The 18,862-nt window shown below is 40.4% G+C and overlaps 1 protein-coding gene across 1 annotated transcript in view; it reads right to left on the reverse strand.

The window, feature by feature from the left end:
- Positions 1 to 4,090: 4,090 nt before the first annotated feature.
- LOC129771717 (probable G-protein coupled receptor Mth-like 14) overlaps positions 4,091 to 18,862 on the reverse strand; it is a 93,592-nt gene continuing 78,820 nt past the window's right edge. The window contains exons 3-7 of the mRNA XM_055775675.1: positions 5,590 to 6,211; positions 5,430 to 5,523; positions 5,238 to 5,359; positions 4,959 to 5,184; positions 4,091 to 4,895 (exon numbers count right to left, since the gene is read on the reverse strand). Coding sequence (XP_055631650.1) covers positions 4,565 to 4,895; positions 4,959 to 5,184; positions 5,238 to 5,359; positions 5,430 to 5,523; positions 5,590 to 6,211 — 1,395 coding nt within the window. The 3' untranslated portion in view covers positions 4,091 to 4,564. The remainder of the gene's footprint in view (positions 4,896 to 4,958; positions 5,185 to 5,237; positions 5,360 to 5,429; positions 5,524 to 5,589; positions 6,212 to 18,862) is intronic.

Genomic DNA, 18,862 nt, shown 5'->3' on the forward strand with positions numbered 1-18,862 from the left:
CGGTCTAGTCAGTTACTGCAGTGCAGCAACTCATACCGTGTGAACACATCATGCCAGTTATGGCGGGTTTACATTAGGGAGAACTATAGCTATAGATGGATTTATTCACCCGAAAATAGATGTAAACGGGTGAGAATATATAGGATACACTTCTTCGAGGTATATATGTGTAGAATGTATAGAATAAATTCAGGAATAGGTAAAAGCTGGTGAATTTCTCACTGATGAGAAATCACTAAAATTGGATGCAGATCTACTTCAGGTGAATAAATTCACCGCAAATATGAATATATTCATTATATAAGTTCGCGCTAGTGTAAACGGTTGATGCGATATCTATAAATCTCATCATATCTCTTCACCCGAATATATCACTAATCTAAACTCATCCTTATTGCCATGTGTGATCCGGCGTGCGAGCTACTTCAAAGTTTTTTACCCTTTAATACCCTAATCGGTATTAAATATACAATAATCGGTATTATATATAATTTACAACCTATTCTCATGCCTATCAAGTTTTTTGGGTATAATTTCATAGAAATCGGTCGAGCCGTTTCGGAGGAGATCGAACACGAACATCGTGACACGAGATTTTTATATATGAGGTGCTCAGAAGGGAAGGGGTGTAATTGACTTAATCGATTTTCTCATTGTCGTAACTAACTTCTTTTCAACTTTCTGAAAACCGACCACTCGAACCAACAATAATCCAGAGAATGAATTGAGTTTGTTGTTCATGTACCTAACGTAGAAGATACGCTCTAGTTTATAACTCTCATTTTACCATTAGCTCTCTCATTACATTGTACAGTAATTCTCCTTTCTATCGTGGAGAGGGGATACCGAAGCTTGTCAGCAGTTGAGCCAGAGCTATGAAATAGATAGTTCGATTCAACGAAATTCCAACGAATTCCAAACATTCGAATGTCGTTTATATCCTTCAAAATGTATCATTAATACTATCTCCCACATTACTCCTCTTCTAAATAAATCATATGGAATATTGTGTCATTAAAGAGTGATTAAACAAATCCTTTCTCAGAATTCGTACCGATTATACTCTAAGAAACAAGCTGCCTAGTAACTACTAAGCACTAAATTCGTCCACAAATTGTAACAACTATGTGAGCCCTAACGCCCATAAACCAAATCGCTATTGTTTTTGCAACAACAATCTTGACCCACGAAGATGGTTCGCTTCAATCAAAACCGCTCAATCTCAAAAATCCTCGCATTCCAAACAAAAACGATCGTCTCACATAAACAGAAATAAATATATTCCGAAGTAGTTTAATACACGTTCTGATCACGGACCGATTTTTATTCTTTTATTTTAGTTCGTTCCTTTCTAGCTTCCGACACTTATTTGATGTATTCATCATGTACATATCTTCCATGTATCGTAACATGACTTAGTTCACTATAATTTGCTTTTTTTAACAGCTCTCATTTCTATTATAACCGATTGTCTCGCAAATGTCATCACAGTATTCGTAATAATAATAATAATAATAATCTTTCCAGTATCCAACATTGTCATACTGATTTTCGAAATCATATATTCTCGAAAATTTTCATACATATCGTTACGTCACGGAACTTGCTAAAATTGTATACTTCAGAGCCAAATTCTACTAGTATTCAACAAATAACCAATTTGTTCGATGAGTTAAAAAAATATAGCTTTGAGAAAAAACAAATCTTCAGTTTGTCACTTTTCCCAGTGAAAGCATACTTCAATACATTTTGTTTTTTTTTCACTTTTTTTTCAATTCCAACGACAAAAATCGTACCAAAAATTCTAATTTTTTTTTAAGAAAACAAATCATGTAACTAACGTTATTGTCAATCGATTTTAGATTCCCTAGCATTGAAATCAAATCATTCCGTATCTGTGTTACTTTCGTAACCTGTTTATCCCATGAATGGCCGACAATCATTTTTTTTCTATGCATTGCCGATAGTTGTTACCTTATTTGACGAAATCACAAAATCACTCACGATTTTTCTATTGTCCCACGAATATACATGGCCGACAATCAATTTTTTTTGCATGGCCGATAAGTTTAAGCTTATACCACGTCTGTCATGGCCGACGAAATTACTTTCGTCCCACGTTTCCTTTTTCTTGTCCCACGAATATACATGGTCGACAGTCAGCTTTTCTTTGCATGGCCGATAAGCGGTTACCTTATCCCACGCCTTTCATGACCGACGAAGAACCTTCGTCCCACGATTTTTCTTTTGTCCCACGAATATACATGGCCGACAATCAGTTTTTCTTTGCATGGCCGATAAGTTTAAGCTTATCCCACGTCTGTCATGGCCGACGTATATACTTTCGTCCCACGTTTCCTTTTTCTTGTCCCAGACATGGTCGACAATCAGTTTTTATTTGCGTGGCCGATAAGCGTTACTTTATCCCACGTCTTTCATGGCCGACGAAATCTCATTCGTCCCGATAAGTTCTAGCTCATCCCATGTCCATCATCGCCGACGAAATCACCTTCGTCCCACGAATATGCATCGATGAAACTATTACACTGTATTTGTCCCACGCATATATATGGCGTGGCAAAACAAAATACATGTAATATAATGGGTGCACCCGTGGCCGAGTGGTTAGCGTCTCACATTATCATGCCGGGTGTTCGGGTTCGATTCCCGTTCTGGCCGGGGGAATTTTTCGTCAAAGAAATTTCCTCCGACTTTGCACTGTGGTCACGCGTATTCTAGAGCTTGCCCCTCAGAATACATTTAAGGCGTGTTATTCGGCTTAAAAAATCTCAACTAAGTATTAATAAATGACGCTAATTAATGCATACGTTGAGACGGCAAAAGTTCCCCAGGGAACGTTAACGCCATTCGAGAAGAAGAAGAAGAAGAAGAAGATATATATGGCCGTCACAATTAGACATTTATCTCACGATTCTAGATGGCTGAAAATTACACATCCACTTATTTTGTACCATACATTTCTTTTAACGTTTAATTCCTTGCAAAATATACCAACAATCAAATACACTACCAACTGCGCCATTGTCGTAACTAACTTCTTTTCAACTTTCTGAAAACCGACCACTCGAACCAACAATAATCCAGAGAATGAATTGAGTTTGTTTTTTTTATCCCATTTATTTATTTAAGGCTCATTAGCATTTAACTGTAACAGAGCCGAATTTGAATCGTGTACATGTCACGTGGTTATCATATCTATAATTAGCACATTACACAGTTGCCATTCGCCAGTATTCCTTCTATACCATTACATATGGTACATTCACACAGTAGCCATTTAGGCGTAAGAGTTATTCTTTCTGTTCTTCCATTATCCAGTTGGACCACCGGACAGCGGAGACAGTTGATTGATCATTGTTGAGTTATTTATAGAACAGTAGCCCGATGTGTCTGGCAGAGCAGAGCAGTTGTATGGATGAATCGATCTTATTTCGACCGTGGATCGATCTCCATCGCTGATGATTGTTGCGTGGACGTAGCTATTCTGTAAGAACACAAAGATGGTCAATGAGGGCCCTGAGTTTTGAACTCACGATCGATCGCTTACTAAGCGAACACGCAACCAATGTGGCTACGGAGACCCCCAATTGAGTTTGTTGTTCATGTATCTAACGTAGAAGATACGCTCTAGTTTATAACTCTCATTTTACCATTAGCTCTCTCATTACATTCTACAGTAATTCTCCTTTCTATCGTGGAGAGGGGATACCGAAGCTTGTCAGCAGTTGAGCCAGAGCTATGAAACAGATAGTTCGATTCAACGAAATTCCAACGAATTCCAAACATTCGAATGTCGTTTATATTCTTCAAAATGTATCATTAATACTATTTCCCACACTCTTCATCAACTTTTTCTTGCGTTAATAACTCTGCTGCAGACACGTTCCAATTTGAGTTTACTATAGGAACCGATAGAAGAGGTTCTGAGCTATCGTGCAAATTATGAAATACAGCTAGGAAACACAAACACAGCTAGGCTAGGCAGCTAGGCTTCGTACGTTCACTTCCTATTTGCATCAATAGCACACGCACTTGCTGAGCAACATTCTACTTAGGTGTTGGCACAAATTACGTAACGCGAGTGGGGGAGGTCGAGGTTGTGTTACTTCCTGTATATTAGAGATAGGAATTGCGTTACGTAAGAAGGGGGTCCAAAATTCGTATTTTCATCATTACGTAATTTGTGCACCACGCCTTAATACTACAATGTGAAAAAATAGCTTGAAGATTGATTTGTGCCTAAACAGGGACAGTTTTGTTGAAAAATGATAAAATTCATAACCCCCATGGTATCTTGTGAACATTTAATGTTGTAGTTGGGAATAAAGTCACAATATTTTTGAAGTTATATTATTTTTCTCATGACTTATCATCAGCGTCCATTGACTCATGGATCAAGCTTGTTTATATTATGAAAATAAATTAAATTAAACCATATCACACTACAAATGACGACATCTGTTACTACATGCTAATAGCGTTAAAAAAGCTGTCTTATGGTGAAATACTGAAATTCGAAAACAGACAATGCAAGCTATCACACTTAGCTAGTGGCTGCCACAGTGGCTTTCACGTTGTTCAGTGGAATCGTCTCTTTGGTTCCTCCATTGCTTTGCCGGTACGAGCCACTCCGGCGTCTGAGATTGACCGCATCCGGATCCTCCTTGCATCCACAGTACTCATTTTGCTGAAACCATCGCTTCACCGTCCTGAACGGCCTAGGCAAGCAGATGAAGATGATGAAGATCAGTATTCCCTGCAGCCCAAATAGGATATCGTACAGAATTGGGATAGTCCTCGTGGTATAATAGGTGGCAATGGTAATGCACCAAACGCCAGACATGACCATGAACAGCATGGCGGTGTATTTGGTCCTAGAATCGAGCAATTCCTCCTATCATTATCGACTGAAGATGGAAAAATAATAGTGTACTCACATATATTTGACTTTCTCAACATCCGCTGTTCTGATATCTGGCAGCTGAGCTAGCATTGCGTTCGCAGCCTCGCTGGTGTTGCTCAGCCTACCGCGAAGGATGAAATTCTGAATCAACATATCGCTGACTCTTTGGAAGCCCCAGAATGTGATGAAGAAACTCCCAATGTTTAGGACTATAATCACGATAATTGGAATGAAGAAATAGTGCTTCGGTGCGTTGGGATCTACGACAGAGTATACAATGAAGCAATGTTTTATGATTTGAATAAAATAGTACCTTCGCTTTCTGAGTGGTACAGAATAATAACGAGCGGAATCAGCTGAGCAAAGGCGGCATAGAGAGCAAAGGTTCGTTTCTCGCCCTTAATCTTGATTTGGATTCCTTTCGGGAGGAAGTACCTATGTGATTAGTGGTTAAAATTATTTTTTCGAACCCTGAAAAATATTTTTTTTAGATGAAGGTACTCACCAAGCGTGAATACAGTTATTCAAACAATTCACCAACAGCCAGAAGAACGTCGCTAGAATATAGTATTCGGCGTAATTGGCCAGTACAATCGTGTCTGAAACAAAAATAACGTTCTATTCAAAACCGATACAGATACTATTTTTTTTTTCAAACTACCCACCGTCATTTGATCCATTCCCTTTCGTCTTGTGCTGAAACACACTTTCCAGCAATAACGCGAATGCAAAGTTGATGCAATTAAGCGAGAGCGCTTTTCCGTGAATGTCGTTGAATTCAGGAATCATCACGTAGAAATATGCCGTTGCCAGTAGCAAAGGAATGGCAAAAATCAAACATAACGCCAGCGCCACCATTTGGCTCTTGAAGATGTCCTTTCCCATGCGGATCTCCGATGGACAAACGAATCCCACCAACGTTCCACTTTCCCCCTCAACGTCCAAACAATAATGGTTGAAGATCTCGAACTCCTCTACCAGCTCATTGACCACCAGCAGCGAGCCGTTCTGGATCACGTACAGAGCATCCTTTGTGTCCTCGCCATACCGGAACATTGCGCGCTCCATGATGCAGGGATTTCCATACACGATCCCGAGCGCGGGCGGTTGGATTTCCAGATCTTCGATACAATCCTGGTAGAACTGGGCCACTATCGGTAATACATCGAACCGACCCCACGGTTCGCCGGCCTTACAATGCGCTGCTTGTAAGCTCTGTCCCCGTGGGCAGCATTTTCTGATGAAACTGACGGTGCTGTTGATGAACTGTGGCTGCGTTGATAATTTCTGATCGGGGAAAAAAGAGAAAACGTGGTAAGAGCGTTGCGCTGTTTTTTGATCAGACATTGACAATTTAAAGTCGAGAATGTGTCATTTGTCGATAAATCATTGTTAGATTTAGGTGATCTAATACACATAATAATGAATTTCTGTCTGTTTGTCTTCCTTATGGACCTGGATGTTACTGAACCGATCGGCGTGAACATTCATGTGTAGGGATTTTTTGAAGCCGAGGAAGGGAAAGTTATGATGTATGGGAGCTCTCCTTTCCAGATATGATGTATAAGAGCCCTCCCCTCTGAAAGGGAGGAGAAATGCAAATGAAACGAATATTTGAACAAAACCTGACAATTATCCAGGCAACATCAAAAAGACAATATGATTGACGACTTCTAGTGGTAGTGAGAGCATTGCCTGAGAGTTGGTAGTGTGAAATGCTGCTACAACGCTGAATTCACCAATTGTGTTGGTAATCGCTAAACTCGAGAAAAGAATCGTACGATTTGAGCCAGCTTTATTTTGTTTTATTCGTCTCTGCCCGCAGATCTGTGTTACGGATAAGCGTTGTTAGTCCATTCAATGTTTGCGCTAATGAAATTGAACTCCACCTGTGAATGACGCATCTCTATAGTAGCATGTCCGAAAAAGAACATGAAACTATTGAGAACCAGAGCAGAGGGTCTAAAGCCTCTAAGGAGGATGGTTGTAATAGCTGTTATCCATGGTTATTATGCAAAGAAAGAAATGGATAAACTCCCAATCACATGATGGAGATGATGGAGGATCTTGAAAAAAATGATCAAACCTAAGCTAGTCCACCCTCAAGCTATTAGCTTTAATGGAGAAGAAGTGAGTGACGAGTAGATCATTGCTGAAAAGTTCAACGAATATTTTGTGAGTAGCATCGAGGATATTAGGTACTCAATAGATGAGGTAGAAGAACCACTAGAACTGTCAGAAAATTTCACTGGTAGTAAGCTGTCGAAGTTCCAATCAATCACTCTTGAAAAACACAAAACGGTGGTTTGGTCGCTGGAGGAAAAATCAGGATCTGATGAGATCAATTCCAGAATCTTGAAAGATGCATTTGAGGTTATTGAAGTACCCCTGTTTAATATAATAAACGAATCTTTGGCCACTGGAAATGTACCTGACTTAGAACGTGTTCGTGAAATTAAATACTTAGGTGTTATAATAGATGATAAACTAAGCTTCAAAAACCATATTGACCATACAGTGAAAAAGATTGCGAAGAAGTTTGGAGTACTCTGTCGACTAATGCAATATTTATCGCAGTGGAGTTTGATTCACTTGCACAATGCCCTGATATCACCGCACATAGACTTCTGCCCTTCATTCTTGTATCTCGCCAATGATCAGCAAATGCGTAGCCCCCAGAAAATCCAAAACAAGATAATGCGCAATGCGATCGAAGGACTCCCGATCTGTTGATGCTTCGAACACCCATTGGAATTGACATGTCGATTCTTGGTCCAGTGATCCCAGCTCCCGTAGATTTACCAATTTTAGATCCATCAGTATGAAACACGAGTGATCCTGGACGAGTTTTGAAACCACCTTCTTTCCATTCATTGCGATTGAATTCAATTACTTTGGAGGAAACACTGAAGTCAGTCTTTGTTTTCATCCAGTCTTCATTCATGCTTACTATAGTGTTTAGTAGAAAATCTTTCATGTTTTGTAAATGCCCCGTGAGATCTCCTTCTAGAAAATGTTTTATACGTTTCAGCCTAAGAGCTCCGGTTTTAGCATCCACTTTTTCCCGAATATACTACCACAAGTCCAGAGCGCAGTCTGGGCTTTAGATATTGCATGCTCCAGTTGGTTGTTCCAATTTAGCCTTAGGTCAAGCATGACTCCCATATATTTGGTTCAATTTGAAAGCTCCAATTGTACACCACCCAATCTAAAAGATGGAATCTTATAATGGAATTATGAAGGATTAACACTAAGACCTTCCAAATAGCACCATTTGAGTGTGCAGTTAAGGGCTGTTTGCATTCTATTGGAGAAAGTATACTCACATTTACCCCTCACTAAAATGATTATGTCATCAGCAAAACTAATCACTTCGTATCCTAAATTAACTAGGTTTTTGAAAGATCGTCGACAACTAGAGATCACAACTGAGGAGACAAAACTCCTCCGTGAGGGCAACTTCTAGTTGGTAGTTCTCCTAATTTAGCTGTTATTAGTCGATTGGTTAGCATGGCATGTATCTAGTTGAGGATGCACACGTCAAAACAAAAAATTTTCATAGCATAGCCCCATAAAAAGATATCCAATGGCGTCAAACGGCCATTTTACATGTCCATTTCTCGAAATAACACCATCACCAAACGTACTTTTCAATAAATCCATTGTAACGTGCGCTGTGTGGTAAGTGACACCGTCTTGTTGAAATCACATGTCATTGATGTTAGGATCTTACCATTCTGGCCAATAATAGTCTTTTAAGGTTCCCGGAATAAATCGCCACAGAAAACGACTGCAACAGAAACCACCGCTTATAAAATGTGTAGTAGGCTATAAATATTGTGGCGCGGTATTGTATTTCAAAACAAGAATTAACCGGGCAAACGTATCGCCCCAGGCAAACGTAACGCCCCGGGCAGACGTATACCGTCCGACGCTCGCTAGAGCTCGGTCGGACATTGCTAAAGGATCGTATCCTATGTTTCAAACTAACCGGGCAATCAGTGGATCCCAGGTTTGCGTGCGAGACACCGCCGCTTCCGACGGCGGGTCGGCGGTGGACTCGGATTGCGTCATCTTGGCGGCATGGGCCGCCTCGATTCCTTATCCTCGCCAAATGGGGACTTCGTCCCCATTACATTGTCCTCAGAATAAATTTCGAAAAACGAGAACAAGAGAATAAATTTATAATAGAAATGTGAGGCACATGATGTTTTTCCCGCGCCAAATATTTCTAGCCTACTACACTTTTTCTAAGCGGTTGTTTCTGTTGCAGTTGTTTACTGTGGCGATTTATTCCGGTCACCTCTTTTAACGTGTCGCGATTGCACTCTCCATTGACGGTCGTTTTCATCGACGAAGAAATTCGACCCAATCACTCCTCCGGCATGAACACCACATCAAAAAGTATTTTTGGCGGATTTGATTCAGTGCCGGAAATTTTCACGTTCACGACATTCAAATACGGCAAAATTCAGCCTACCTTGTATTGATAACCTACTATTCAAGTGAGAATCGGGAAAGATGAAACCATACTATCAATGAAAACGTGTAAAATGAACATCAACATTAGCATGCTATGAAGTTCATTTTTTATAGTATTTCCCTTTTCGTCTTGATATTTGAACCGTCAGAATACAATATCATTGGGTGTTGGTGAGAATCAACGGTTTACGTTCAATGTTTACCAATCGAGAGTGAAATCGACTAGGAAGTTATCCTATTGTGGATGCTTGATTCTTGGACGTTTTTGGGCGTTTTTAGGGGTCTGAACATATAAAACAAATATGTAATATTTTGAATATCCTTTATTCTATTTTTGTTTGTATATCACACGACCGGCACAAGCTCGGTAAACAAGGTTGATAATCCTAGAAGCGCCTCAACGCTTACCCATCATGCGACAATTCTCGGGACTCATTCGACCATGGTCCACGAATCCCCGGGTACCGTTACCACCATCAAAAACCATCATGTGGCACATCAAATTACATCAGAAAACAAAAACAAATCTAAGTGTAACAAAACCGAGTACCTAGAGTACTTCATGGGAATTGATTTAGAAGGAAAGGTCAGATTAAAACATATATAGTTGATTTCGGGTTTTTGTATTTCCAGATGATTATATTTATGAATGAAATTTAGGAGTAATTTAGGAATTTTAGCGCTGTCAAGAATGCTGGCCCAGTCGTAAGATGTGGACACCTTCTCGAAAATGTTTTTGACTTTAGAAGTAAAAAATGAAATTAACTTTAGAAGTAAAATGTCATCCAATGCACCTAGCCCCAAGCCAGTTCTGTGAGTCATTTGAGCTATTCGATGTTGAAAGAGTGCCACCAAAAAGCTCTGTGAGGAACTCATCAAATTGGCTGCTATTGTTGGTCTCACTTTTCATAGTTTCGTTGCGACATGTCGATGGTTCCAGTTCACTGATCCTGTTCCAGGTATCCCTAATGCAGGACTTAACAGAAGAGAAAAATGTAAAAGTGTGTATATTAGTTGTATTAGTGAGGGTAAAAATCATGTTAAATAGATTCTACCTAGATGTCTTGCTCCTCATGGTTGCTGAAAAGTTTTGAATTCAAGTAATTCAGAAGGGGATCCAGATAGAGTGACATTTGGGATGCTTGTGACGTTTTTAAATTTCAGAGAGGACTTGTTAATGACTCAGTTAGCGGTTTCGGAAATGGATTCGAAGTCATCTTTTGCCCTTCGTTTATTGCCATCAACCAGAATAAATAAAAATTAGGCAGCGAAACGTGATTTTCTTGCATTCCCTTAGTACAGTGAAGAAGAGGCTCGAAGGCTTGCACGTATTGGTCAACGAAATCCAAGTTTTTTGGACTGAGAACTGTAAAAAGAAGGATGTATAATTAGCCATAGACAACCAAACATATATTAATTTATCTGAGTCGCATCTTAAACTTACCGAGCTCAGGAAACTGGAGCGCCAGTTGATCAAAGAAGCTCTTTTGGCGACGAAAGCTATCCAGCATCATCTAGATACCTCCTCACCTTGTTTGTCCCCAAGCAGACGGAAGACTGACGTTATGATAATCGAAATGTGTTTTTGTACTTAACTGATTTGCACTTTTTTGCAATAGCTATTTTTTCTTTGACAGATTCATCACTTTTTTCAACGACATCCAATATAGCCAATTGTAGAGTGTGGACCAAACATGGAACTAAGTTCAGTTGATCCTGACGAAATTCAGTCGAAAGGGCCTCCGAGAGATCCCGATCTTGGTTGTTTTCGGCAACTTCGGTGTCACTTTCGTTTTCAGGTTCGGTTTCTTTATTTTTGATGTCATCTAAGTTAATCTCTTTTTCCAGCTGCAGTGAGATTATGAAATCGAATTCCTGCTTCATTTTTCTCACAGCGGCCAACATATTTGCGGCATTATCACATGTGACTGAGAATATCTGCCTAACGGTAACTCCGTGCGTCTGGAGAATCTCTAGAATTTTAGTTTTCAATAAAGCAGCTATTTGCGGTCTTTTATTTCAATCATACCTGCAATGGTAACATCAATGCATGAAACTATACGTTTATCCCCTGTTTGAGTTCATACTCTAGCTTAACTGCAGCGTATTTTTATTCAACAGAAACACTACCGTTTCAAGAATCTGATAACACTTATCCAACGTTTGAATCATTATTTTGCTGTCCAAGAAATATTGAACATTTATTCCAAGGATGTGCCGGTTGAATCGTTAGGCGGAGTCGATTTCAACGGATAGCAACCTATTCTTCATTTCGCCGCTCAAGATCACACGGATTCGAACGGCAACGGAGTGAATAATCATCTTTACGTGGCTCTTGTTCACGGTGATACCGAGTGCGGCGGATATCGGATCAAATAGTTGCTTCATTCCCTCCCACTCCACGAAGCAAAAAGGAAGATTATCATAGGCTACTAACTTGCTGATGGAATCCATATATAGTAGTGTGTCAATTGTCATGGGTCGCTTCGTCACTATTCTTGGCTTCTTCGTATTTGAATCAATTGGGTTCAACAAGCGACATTTAACGGCAGCATCTGTATGCTGGGTGCGGAAGTGGCGGATGAAGTTGCCTACATCCAAAATCTCCTGTACGTAGGAGCATTGGTCGTTCTCCGCTATCCGGCAGATACCGCTAACTCCGTCTCGTTGGTTGAAAGACAACGCAATTGCCTGTAAAATCTTTTGCCTATTCCTGGTTCTGGTCCTTCCATTTTTGGCGTAGGACTACGTCTTTCATTTCTATACCGGGGTGTAAAATCAAAGTTTCGAAAACGAAAGCGTTACGCCAGAGACCAAGATTTTGAGCGTTAATAGCTCCTAAACAACTGAACGAAATGGTATGATAAACACTTCATTCGAAAGATAAAACGTCTACGCGTTCTATACTTGTTACTTTTTAATCCAAAAACTTGTTTCAATAGTCTTAAAATTGCTTTCAAAACAGGCTATTGAAATCACCAATCGGTATATAAGCGAGCGCTGCTCGGAAATCCACTCTATACCAGGGAAGGATCCAACTCTACCTTCAAGCTACAGACCTATCAGCCTCCTTTCAGCGCTGGGCAAACTTTTTGAAAAAATCATTTTATTCCGATTGCAAAAATTTGTTGAGGTCAACAACATCCTCCTGCCTGAACAGTTTGGGTTTAGACGGGGGCATTCGACTATCCACCAACTAGTGAGAGTGATGAACACCATCCAAAGGAACAGGGCTGTATCCAAGTCCACAGCCTTGGCACTGTTGGATGTCGAAAAGGCTTTCGACTGTGTCTGGCATGACGGGCTTGTATATAAGCTCTGTTCCTTTAACATTCCAATTTATCTCGTGAAAATCATCCGGTGTTACCTTCAGCAAAGGTCGTTCAGGGTATCGTTGAATGGCTGTTTGTCAAACACATTTTCCATCCAGGCAGGGGTCCCGCAGGGAAGTCTGCTGGGCCCTTTGCTGTACAGCCTTTACACCTCTGACATTCCTCCCCTGGGAGATGGCTGCGCGTCCTTTCTGTTCGCAGATGACACCGCAATTGCCGTCAAGGGGAGGATATCTCGTGAAATTACAAACAGGCTTCAACGATGCCTTGACGCCTTTGTTGAATATGCTAACATATGGAAAATTAAAATCAATGCCTCCAAAACCCAAACAATCATGTTCCTGCACAGGCAGTCTCCCAAACTCAAACCTCCTCCATCTTGCGTTGTGGTGATGAATGGCACAAGGGTTGAGTGGTCCGCTGAAGTAACATATTTGGGGCTAGTGATAGATCAGAAACTCCTCTTCCGTCAGCACGTGGAGAGGAATTTGAATAGGTGTTCCGCTTTGGTTCGATCTCTGTACCCTCTGATCTGTCGACGATCCCGTCTCTCAAAGGTGAACAAACTGGCCGTCTACAATCAAATCATAGCTCCTGCCATCCTTTATGCAATTGTGGTGTGGGGGTCATGTGCTCAGACTCACAGGAACAAACTCCAAGTGGCGCAAAATCGTGCATTGAGGATGATTCTTGATCGTCCTTTTGACACAAGGATCTCGGATCTACACCAAGAGGCTAATATCCAAAAACTAGATGTAATTATGTATGAAACAAAAGCTAAATTTGTTGAGAAATCTAGATCCTCTGAATTTGACCTGATAAAAAATTTGTATATAGTAGATTAGTTAGTTAGTTATTAGTTAGTTAGTTAGTAGTTTATAAGTAGTCTCTTTCAAATTTAATTTCAAACAATACCATTAAAATGGTGAACAACTGTCAAATTAAAAATAAGGAACTTTTGCTCAACAGTATGATTTTAAATCCAAAATCTGAACCAAAGATGTAAAGCCCAGACTGTGTCACTTGAACTGTAAAATATGTATGCAAATAGCAAAACATCTGAATAAAAATGCATTTAAGTTGTAAAAAAAAAAGAAATCCACTCAGTTCTAATTGAACAGCGATTGAAGCATGTTGTCGCTGTTGTGGTGTAGCTCTTCGTTTATCATGAAAGCGCGGATGAACGATGTCACCAAGAGCCTGTTTGTGCACCAGGCCAGACATGAATCCATCAGGAGGATAGTGATGCCACAAACGGTTCCCCGGGAAGATCTCGAAGCAGCCGCTACACACACACACATACACGGGCGGAATTCTTTCCGTTTGGATGCCATTCGGCATCGAGAAAGATCCGGAAAATAATCTGCCAGTTCTTCTGGGAATTCAAAAATACATTCATGTGAAAGAGTTTATTTTAATGTTTTCTAACCATATAACACAGCGATCAAATACATTTGATTTTGTAATTTTTCAACCAAGTGTAATTAGTAGGAAAGCTTCTGAAGATTATTCTTCCCCATCAGTAGGATATTTTCGTATCCAATATTGTATGCGTACGCAATCGATTATTGCTCAGTCGCCGAAAGTTCCGAGCTCAGAGAGTTCATTCCCCTCTAGTTTGCCTTCCAAATTGCCATCGTAAACCACACCTTCTTTCGATTCAATCACACACAAAAAGCATACTTAAGCGATATTCTGGTGGTGAGACACATTCATTTTTCGTGACGACATCGACAAGACAACATCGTTGCCTAACGTGCTGGAGGAGGTGGACGGCGAAGGATCGACACATACACGCGCAGAATTCTTTCCGTTTGGATGCCATTCAGCATCGAGAAAGTTCCGGAAAGATCTAATCATTGCTGGAAAATAATCTACCAGTTCCTCTGGGAATTTAAAAATACATTCATGTGAAAGAGTTTATTTGAATGTTTTCTATCCATGTAACACTGTGACCAAATACATTTGGTTTTGTGATTTTTCAATCAATCGCAATTAACAGGATAGCTTCTGAAGATTATTCTTCCCTATCAGTAGGATATTTCCGTATCCAATATTGTATGCGCCCGCAATCGATTATTGCTCAGTCGCCGAAAGTTCCGAGCTCAGAGAGTTCATTCCCCTCTAGTTTGCCTTCCAAATTGCCATCGTAAACCACGCCTTCTCTCGATTCAATCACGCACAAAAAGCTTAACCCTTTCAGGACCATAAGGTTACGGTACCTTATTAAATCAATTTAGCTATATGTTATGAATCAATAGGCACCCTAAAAACATAATTTATACTAAAAATTCAAAAAAACTTTTACCTTTTTTTTTGTTAAATTTATGGCACAAATATGTCCCTATGGTCGCTATTATGTATTGCCAGTAAAAATAATAAAAAGGTACATTCCGAAATATTAAAATAAAAAAATAATTTACAATGGTTACGTGAATATTTAATTAATCCATGATTTTTGCTTGGGACATCGGCGTCCCCGTGGTCGTGAAAGGGTTAAATGTTGTTATATCTGAAGACAGTGGTGAGAAAAGCGCGGAAAGTTACGTATTAGCGTCACCGGAGCTGAAATTCAATAGATAGTAATTTTATTGTTCGCACTGGCATTCAGATATCTTTTATTTTGTTGTTTTCAGTGTTTTTTTAGTTATTTTTTCAGTACTACGAAAATGCGTATTTGGAATTTGTGGTATTTACGTATGAACGCCACCAATGCCCAATTTTCAGTATTTCATTATTTATTTTTTCGTAATGAAATTTATTCTAGGGACAATGTAATGGTGAGGTAGTCTCCATCTAACGAGGCTAAGGAACTGAGTCAGCCCCAAGCCACAGAGGTGACGCAATCCGAGTAGACCGCCGACCCGCCGTCGGAAGCGGCGGTCTCTCGCGAGTGTTCCACCGATTGCCCGGTTAGCTTCAAACATAGGAGACGATTCTTCATAAACGTTCATATATGGCATAAGTTTGCCTGATGCATTATGTTTGCCCGGTTAAGATTTGTTTTGGAATATGAGTGACATTCCGGTGGCGTTCATACGTAGAAATACACAAAGATAACTCAGTACCCGTGCGAAAAATGAAATTGCTAGCTATTGAATTTCGGCTCCGGCATCAAAGCGCGCATTAACCATTTTTATTGTTGCCATAAGACAATACCAAGGTTTTGATATTAGGTTGTCAAAAAAGTCCTGCGGTATTTCCGCGAGGTGTCGTTGTAAGCGCGTAGTTCTAGCTGTATTCATTGTATCGAGTCATACTATAGCTTGTTGGAAAGGTATTTTTGCTATAATATAGTCCTTGACAGTGTTTTGTTTGGTTAAGTCGTTCGTGAGTTATAGTGTCGCAAATATGGAGCAAAATAAAGAGAAAATTCGACATATTTTACAGTACTACTATGACAAAGGCAAAAATGCATCTCAAGCTGCCAATAAAATTTGTGCAGTTTATGGACCCGATACAGTTTCCATTTCCACCGCACAACGATGGTTTCACCGTTTTCGTTCTGGTGTAGAGGTCGTCGAAGATGCGCCACGCTCCGGAAGGCCTGTCGTCGAAAATTGCGACAAAATCGCTGAATTAGCCGAGAAAGACCGGCATAGTAGAAGCCGTAGCATCGGCCAAGAGCTGGGGATAAGTCATCAAACCGTTATTAACCATTTGAAGAAGCTTGGATTCACAAAGAAGCTCGATGTATGGGTGCCACACACGTTGACGCAAAAAAACATCTTTGATCATCTTGCTGAATCGCAACAAAATCGACCCGTTTCTGAAGCGGATGGTGACTGGCGATGAAAAGTGGGTCACTTACGACAACGTGAAGCGCAAACGGTCGTGGTCGAAGCCCGCTGAAGCAGCTCAGACGGTGGCCAAGCCCTCATTAACGGCCAGGAAGGTTCTGCTGCGTGTTTGGTGGGATTGTCAAGGAATAATCTATTATGAGCTGCTTCCCTATGGCCAAACGCTCAATTCGGACCTGTACTGCCAACAACTGGACCGCTTGAAGGTAGCACTCATGAAGAAGAGGCCATCTTTGATAAACAGAGGCCGCATTGTCTTCCAGGCCGCACACTTCTTTGGTGACGCGCCAGAAGCTCCGGGAGCTCGGATGGGAGGTTTCTATTGCATCCGCCGTATAGTCCGGACCTTGCACCAAGTGACTACCACCTGTTTTTGTCCATGGCGAACGAGCTAGGTAGTCAGAAGTTAGCCACAAAAGAGGCCTGTGAAAATTAGCTATCCGAGTTTTTTGCCAATAAGGAAGCGAGCTTCTATAACAGGGGTATTATGAAGTTGGCATCTCGTTGGGAACAAGTCATCGAACAAAACGGCGCATATTTGACTTAAAACAGATGATTGTAAGGGTGCTCATACACTGTTTGACCGAAGCCAAATATTTGACTCTTTTTGACAGATAAAATTTGGTCAACGTGTACAGATCAAATATATTCTACACAAAACACGACAAGCAAATATTCAATTATTGGATGCCTAAAATATTTTTTCAGTCTGTTCTTCGAACCTGTCGGTACATGGTTAGGTTACCTTGAATATTTCAGTTGATTTTTTCCATGTTCGGTGTTTGATATTGTTTACTACTGTTGAAAATTGAAGAGTGGCAAACAAAATAGTGTTTGTACAAATATCAAATCAAACCTTATCTGTCAAAAAATAACAAATATTTGACCTCCGGGCAAACAGTGTACGGCCACCTTAACTAATTTTATGAACAAATGAAAATTAAAAAAAAACCGCAGGACTTTTTTGACAGCCTAATATAATTCTAATACGTGCATTTTCGCCGGAAAAATATAGCTGATATTGGGTTTACGAATCATGGTTTTACTTGACATATATGTTTACCAATTTCTCCTCGTAGGATATATCTAGAGGCAAATGAACTGCAATGTTTAAAGCCTCTTAAAAATGAAAGAAACGAAACGAAAGGATATACAAATAATTAGTACGATAGAAAATAGCTGTAGACTGGCAGCATTTACCAAAAAAATCGTTATATTTAGTAATTATTTTTCTCAGTGTAGATTTGTTCGTTTCATTTGAAAGAGATCTATTCGCGTTGACGGCGGAATGGTGTCGACATCTGAATACGACATTAGTTTGTATGAGGCCAACTATTCTCTATCAGATTAGTCGACCCTAAGGGAGTTTTAAATTGCTAAACTTTGTATGATTTTTTTTTCTTGGCGTTATTTACCTACTAGAAGTACGTTGTTCTGACCCTAATTTAAACTATTTACTATGAATTTTAAGATATTCTCACCAAAACTTACCATTATAAAGGGTGTGTCACATCAAATTGCATCACGGAAAAAACGCTGTAGAAATTAAATTTTTAGGAATTATATCTTCAGCTTTCGCTTATAATCAGATAAGAGTGTATAGATCACGTTGGCCATGCTTCACTGTCAATTTTTCGTAAATTTGGAAAAATGTCGTCGAACGAAAAAGAGCGTCGTGAATTAATACTATGCACTCATTTCGAGAATCCGGAGTTGTCACATCGGGACATCGGTAAGATGCTGGGAATCGTCCAATCCACGGTCAGCAGAGTACTAAAACGATACTTCGAGAACCTAACCATCGACCGGAAGGTGAAGAACGGCAAAAATGGATGCTCCGTCAGTGAAAAAGATCACAGGCGCGTAGTTAAGCAGTTTAGACGTGATCCGAGAAGTTCGGTCCGGGATGTCGCCAATAAGCTGAATTTGTCAAGTTCATTCGTCCAGCGGACCAAGCAGCGGGAGAGCCTGCGTACATACAAGGTTCAGAAGGCTCCTAACCGCGACGAAAGGCGAAACATGGTGGGGAAGACGCGAGCCCGGAAGCTGTACACCGAAATGCTGACGAAGCCGCATTGCCTGGTAATGGACGACGAAACCTACGTCAAAGCGGACTTTCGTCAGCTGCCGTGCCTGTTGTTCTTCTCCGCAGAGGACAAATTCAGCGTTCCGGAGGAGATTCGCAAGCAGAAACTATCCAAGTTTGCCAAGAAGTACATGGTGTGGCAAGCGATCTGCTCTTGCGGAAAGCGGAGCGCCCCCTTCGTGATGACCGGCACGGTAAACGGGCAGGTTTACCTTAAGGAGTGCCTACAGAAGCGCTT

The sequence above is a fragment of the Toxorhynchites rutilus genome, chromosome 2, assembly GCF_029784135.1.
Source record: "Toxorhynchites rutilus septentrionalis strain SRP chromosome 2, ASM2978413v1, whole genome shotgun sequence".
Taxonomy (NCBI): Eukaryota; Metazoa; Arthropoda; class Insecta; order Diptera; family Culicidae; genus Toxorhynchites; species Toxorhynchites rutilus.